Below are 6,246 nucleotides of genomic sequence, written 5' to 3'. Positions count from 1 at the left end.
AACCGCCATCTACTGATGATGCCCTGTAGTCAAGCACTCAATGTTGGAAAATAGTGATTACTGGGATGCTTGTGACTTGAAAGCACATCGAGAGTGTTCGATGAGCGCGGCTATATTCTGAGATGATAAACGCCAGACGAAGAATCCTGGTGGCACAAGTACTTCGTCGGGACCAATAACGTTGAACGAAGCTCTTCCAATGCTCCGAGGGCGTTTGTGTATATAGCGCCATTCTCGGGCGATCCAAGGTGCGTTGCACAAGCTGATTATTGCACAGAATATTGAGAGAGCACTATTGTTAACACGACAGCGTTAAGGAGCCCATGTTGCAAAAAAAATCTGGCGATGGCGTCTAGCGTACGACGTCATCTCGGCAAAAAAAAAAAGGGTTATCGAACCACCCATACCCAGGCCATCCATGTGACGCAGGGAATGTACTGGACTAATTCGATTTGTCAAGCTAAAATACTTGGAGAAATCGTAAACTACGTCATTCACGCAACCTACAGATATGGTAGCTCTCTGATTGTAATTTGACTATATGAGAAAACATAATTGTATTACGCAAAAACTCAAAGAAACCACACAGACAAACAGGCTGCGGCGTCCGCCATTTGCGCACGCCGGCGCGTAGGCGTCACGGGGGCCATGGAGCGGCGCGCCCGGTTCCTTACAATACCTCCAGCTGGCACTCGCATCCGCCGTATTGCAGCCCACGCAAGAGGACGCGCTTCTACCGCAAAGCCCGCCTTCGTGCATAGCGTTCGCGGCCAGCATTTTCCGGTAAACATTACGGTTACATCCGCTCCAATTGCCGGGAAGCGTAAGAAGTAGTCAGGGATCTTTGAATGCTATCGCGTTTCACTCTTAAAGGCGAATCTTAAGCGTCCTCCAAATTTTTGCAGTCGAAACTGGTTACAACAGAACCACATTCGACATAATAGGCGTCCTCGTTATAGCCGTGGTGTTCGATGTAAGCACATTTAGGTTAAACGCTGATACCGGCGAGAAACACCTTGGATTTACTTCGTTCTATCCCATGATTTGTTATATTGAGGTTCGACTGTACAACTCTTTCAAAGCTGCGAGTGGCCACCTTGGCATCCAATGTGGAAAATGGATAACGTAATAACAATAGATTAGGAAAGTGATTTCCAGTCAGAACTGGTCATAACCAAGCCGCATGCGGCAGAACTGTGTCGTCGTTATATCGAATCGATGTTCGTTATAATCACATATTCGTAACACACTAATACTGACGAGAAAAATTTCACATTTGCTTCTTTAATCGGTGTTCTTTATATTGAGGTTCGACTGTACAGCTTTAAAGGGAGCCTTCGCCTCCACTGCCACGACTTCGCTTGCTAGCTCCCGTTTGATGAATGCGCCATCCTTTATATAACAAAGACCAAGGCCGTATCACACATGAGATTACAGAAGACGCCGAACTTTCGCGCATGCGCACCATATGCGCGAGCATACCTTTGGTCTCCCATACCAGGAATGAAACAGGCCTCAACGCGCTGTCATATTAATGAAAAAAAAGCATCTGTTTTTGATACAGTTTCTAATGCGTTAGCTTTCTTATCGTATTTCACACACTTCCCGGAAGCCAACTTATCTATGTTTGTATCTAACCGTTTTTACATCTTCCCGAATCCTTGGGTTAGTCCGTGGTCGCACGGGTGGCGCATCGGGCTGCTGTGCTGAGGGAAACAGAGTTTGAAACCAACCATCAAGCCAACTTGGGTCAATTTTATTGGGTCCAGCAAAACGCGATAAAACGCGCACCCGGCTAAACGAACGACGATGGCATGGCGATAGTGGGATGTCGAAGTTACAACGACAATGGCGGAATGATCGTGACGGCATCGCGATGGCGGTATGGCACCGATGCATGACTATGACTGTATGACGACGACACAATGGCGCCGATGGCACGACAAAGGTATGAGTACGATGAGATGAGGACGATGTGTGACGACATTGGGGCGACGACGACTGTATCGCGAAGTCCGCATGACGACGATGCCGTAACGAAGACGGCATCACGAGAGTTGATTGACGAAGCTGGAATGACGGCGATGGAACGAACGTGACGGCATCGCGACCCCGAGGTCATACCTTGTGGCCGAAGCTATTAAACTTGAGCCATTGGATCGACGTAGAAAGTTTGACGACGACAGCATGACGCGAGTCAGAATTACGAAGCCGCGACGGCATCACGATTAAAAACACAAAAATGGTGGCCCACGCTGCTAGACACACTGAGTCGGCATACGATTAGACAGACAAACAGGCAGGCAGACAGGCAGACAGAGACAGCGACAGACGCAGACAGACAGACTGCTTTTCTAGACGCTACGTTTTTTGTATCAATAAATACATCTTGTCTTCATCATATCAATGAGGGGAGCCCTGATCTGAGGACTCAACCCACTGCCCAGAAACGGAACAACCAATGAAGTTTATACTGCCACTACCATTGAATGTCAATGAAGCGCAGTGACCTCTTCTGTCGAAGGGCAGCGCTACCAGCCACTGTCTTGAGTGCAGATGGAGTATCGATTGTAGAAATGTTCTAGAATGCGAGGAATACGTCTACTTGTTATTTGATTTCAACGAAGGAAAGCACATGTAATCACCGGAATAACACTCGTTCTAATCAAACTAGCCTAAATTTTCATTCTCTTCGCATTGCACGTGGTTTGTTTTGCCGAATGTTCGTCGCCATCGACAGGGCCATCCGCAGCGTTGTAAATCGAAAAAACAACATGGACGCCTGACGAAGACTAGCTGCTGAGTAGTCGCCTGCGACTACTCGGAGGCCTGCCGAATCGGCCATGCCAAAATTCTGCGTCGGTCGCCATGTGACCGTAACGGGACGAAACAGCTCTCCGGGTGCAGCCGACAAGCATCGAAATTCGAGGCAGTTCCTTGATGAGGTGTTAACATAGATAGCAGGAAGAAGCAAGATTTAGTAGTCGGGATGGGCAGAGGTAAGCGTTGCCTGCTCTGTTTTATATTATTGCAGAAGCAATTATTTGGACAAGTTCGTGATCCCATCAGGCATAAATTATGTCCATTAAAAAATTACCTATAACACGCAGCTTGGATCTTCACTAGCAATAGGAATGCAACACGGAGATCGGTTTGGATTGTTGGAACTCTGTCGATTAGTTTTCGTTGCACCTTAGACGACACGCCCTCTTATAGACCAACCGCAGCTAAGCTTTATATCCGATGAATTGTTTATTATAAACATACGTATAGTAATCGCTATTGATGCCGTATTGGCAAAGCCGCAAGGCTAATGTCTAATGTTCGCGTTACTAGCCTTTAAACCGGCGCCCAAGCAGACGACGCGCGGCCATGGTTGTTAGAGGATATGACGCAAATCCCGTCGCGTTGCCCCCGAGATCCGCGCAACGGCGCACGGCACGCTCCAGCGTTCTAAACAGGCACCCGCTCGCCTATAACGCTAATCTCCTGCGCTCGTCGAGATGACGATGACATCACTGACAATCCCACAGCATGCTGGCCAGAAGTGGACGTGTTTGTAGAGCGCAGAGTCGAATGCGCTCGCAGATCCCGCAATATTATTTTCTCCCCACCTTTGCGTCGTTAGGGCCACGCGTTTTACGCACCATTATTCAAGTGCACATGGGGAATGTTTATTCGGAATCGTTGTGGATTGGGAAATAATTATTTACTGCTTCCGCTCAAACAGATAGTTTCTTTTAAAGCGAAGCTTTCTTTGCCTCTTCCTTCCACTTTCCCACTGCTGCTGCTGCTGCTGTCTGGCACACCACGTCGGGGGGTAGTTTAGAGCGTGTGTATATATCGCAGGAGCGAGTCAGAGACGAAAGGTGACGCGAGAAACTCGTTTCGACCCCACCGCATCGAATGTGCACAATGCCCTCTGGAGAAGTCCGGGCGTGGCCACATTAGCCTCTTGATAGCTGTAATTATCCGTGATCCACTTCAAAAGCACTGAGGAAACTTCAGCGCTTCCCTTTCTACTAACGCGCGAGTCCAGAGGAGACGTAGATAGAACTGTAGAGAAGAGGGAGGAGAAGACGCAGTTCCCACACAAGGGGGGGGGGGGGGGGTGACATGAGAAGGCAAGGAAACCCCACTACTATACGACAGCGGTTGCGGGGAAACTGCATAAGCTTAAGTTCAAGGTACGGTATAGTACGTTCCTGCTATTTCTGAAAAATAAACACAACGCAAATATGTCAAGCGGACAAATTACAGAGGGCATGCAGGAGCAGAACCGCATTAATTAGAACGCACCGCAGGACCCAGACGACAAACCGGAAGCAGTCGACCGTCAAATACACACTTCTGTGCCCGCCGCGGTAGCTTAGCGGCTATGGCATTGCTAGAGGTCGCGAATTTGATCCCGACCGCGGCAGCCGCATTTCGATGGGGGCGAAATAGAAAACGCACGCGCACTTAGATTTTGCGAGACGTTAAAGAACATCACGGTGGCAAAATTAATCTGGAGTCCACCACTCCGCCACTACGGCGTGCTCCAAATAAGATTATGGCTTTAGCATGCACAGCCCCTTAATCCAATTCAAGTTTGACACTCCTGCCACGATGCGATGAGCCGGGTGAGGCAATGACTATGTTCATCCCTGTCGGAGGTTATGAGATATGGCGCAAAACAACGCCTTAAGCAAACACCTCTCCCTATGCGCTGTGTACTACGCAGACAAACATCAGTGGTGCACGCAAGGTAACGTTTAACCTCTACTAACCACTCTCATGTTAGACTAAACGTTGAAGAACTTAAGCTTTCAAGCAAGCCTTGATCCGGCGTCAGATACAACTAAACCACACACCCCACTTTTACGAAAGCGAAATTTTATTTGTGGACCCTCTCCGGACTTTCCAGAGCGTGGCTGCTGGGTGCTACTGCTGTCTGGCCAAAGAGCTCGCAGCCAAAGTAATTTTGTGCCCTACGATGGTATCGAGCCTCGGTCCCCTAGCACAGTTTCCCGATGCCGTAACCATTAGACCCCGACCACACGCATACTTCTGTCGCGCCGACACTAACTAGCACTTTGATGTGATCGCCACGGCCGTCACACTGTGTAGCACGGATACGGATGCGCGCTCACCCGAGCAGGTGCGAAAGGGGCTGCAATTTGGACAGTTCGTAACGTGAACGATGTGGTGTGGGCGAGGGGCCTTCGATGTGACCTTGCATTGGCATTGCAATAAGAGCGAAACAAACACAGCTTTCTTTTCTTGTCGTTGTTACGCTCTTGGTGCATTTGAACAAAGCTTCGCTGTATGTAGATTCCGAGAAGGTGCGTTATATTTGCTGCAATTGTTTGTTTGTTTGTTTTTTACAGGTCAACGAACCCTCCTGTGCGTACTGTTTTGGATCCTGGCCTTAGTCGCCGTACCCACCGTCCTGGCACTAAAATGCAAAACCATCAACCGGACAGAAATTGTCAACACGACGCTGGGTCCTGTGCAGGGCTTCCACGAGGTAAGGAGTCTGAACTTTGACGCGTAAATTTATTGAGTGTGCGGTCGCATTCCAATAATTGGTTAACTTTTCACTGGTTATCGACCTCTACTTGCGTCCCCGGGCATATTCTTCGCATCTTCCTTAGAGCTTCGCTCAGCCTATATACTTTCTGCCGTCTTCGAATAAAGCGTTTTCCCTTCTCAAAGAGTTGTCTACGGACTGTACGTGTTAAAACTAAAATCCCAAAGACTGCAGTAGTGCTTAGGAGGAAGCTTTATCTCGGAATCAGCCGCCGTGGCTTAGCGGCTGTGTCACTGCGCCGCTAAGCACGAGGTCACAAGTTCCGTTCGAAACCCCGGCGCCCGTTTTTCTGTGGTGGCGAAATGCAAGAAAAAATGCAAGATGGCGCTGCCATCTAGTGTGCACTTTGCAAATTACAGCCGCTGTCTTCAACCATTCGCCGTGCAGTATAGCTCGTGCTTTTTTTTTTACCAATTCGATTTTCCCTGCGTATTTTCCCGCATCATTGAGCACGTGACGCACAAGACGCTTCAGACAATGAAACGAATCGGTGCAAACAACAAGTATAACTTCCTTCAGCAAGTCAAAATTTTCTGTCGTGACATCTCGCGACCGATATAACTCTCGAGAGACTACAGAGAAATAACATTTCACGGGAAAAAACACAAACTGAGATCTCAACATTTTGCGTGACTAAGCATCCAAGAACCAGGCATGACGCGCCAGATGATTCA

At 48.5% G+C, this 6,246-nt stretch overlaps 1 protein-coding gene across 2 annotated transcripts in view; it reads left to right on the top strand.

Annotated features, from left to right (window-relative positions):
• Positions 1 to 2,782: 2,782 nt before the first annotated feature.
• LOC126529066 (acetylcholinesterase-like) overlaps positions 2,783 to 6,246 on the top strand; it is a 36,106-nt gene continuing 32,642 nt past the window's right edge. For both annotated transcript variants that reach the window (XM_055069588.2, XM_055069587.2), the window contains exons 1-2: positions 2,783 to 2,999; positions 5,370 to 5,509. In XM_055069588.2, the coding sequence (XP_054925563.2) occupies positions 2,990 to 2,999; positions 5,370 to 5,509 (150 nt within the window). In that variant the 5' untranslated portion in view covers positions 2,783 to 2,989. The remainder of the gene's footprint in view (positions 3,000 to 5,369; positions 5,510 to 6,246) is intronic.

The sequence above is a fragment of the Dermacentor andersoni genome, chromosome 8 (genome assembly GCF_023375885.2).
Source record: "Dermacentor andersoni chromosome 8, qqDerAnde1_hic_scaffold, whole genome shotgun sequence".
Lineage (NCBI taxonomy): Eukaryota > Metazoa > Arthropoda > Arachnida > Ixodida > Ixodidae > Dermacentor > Dermacentor andersoni.
The sequence above is the reverse complement of the archived record's forward strand: the minus strand, read 5'-3'. Positions and strand labels throughout refer to the sequence as shown.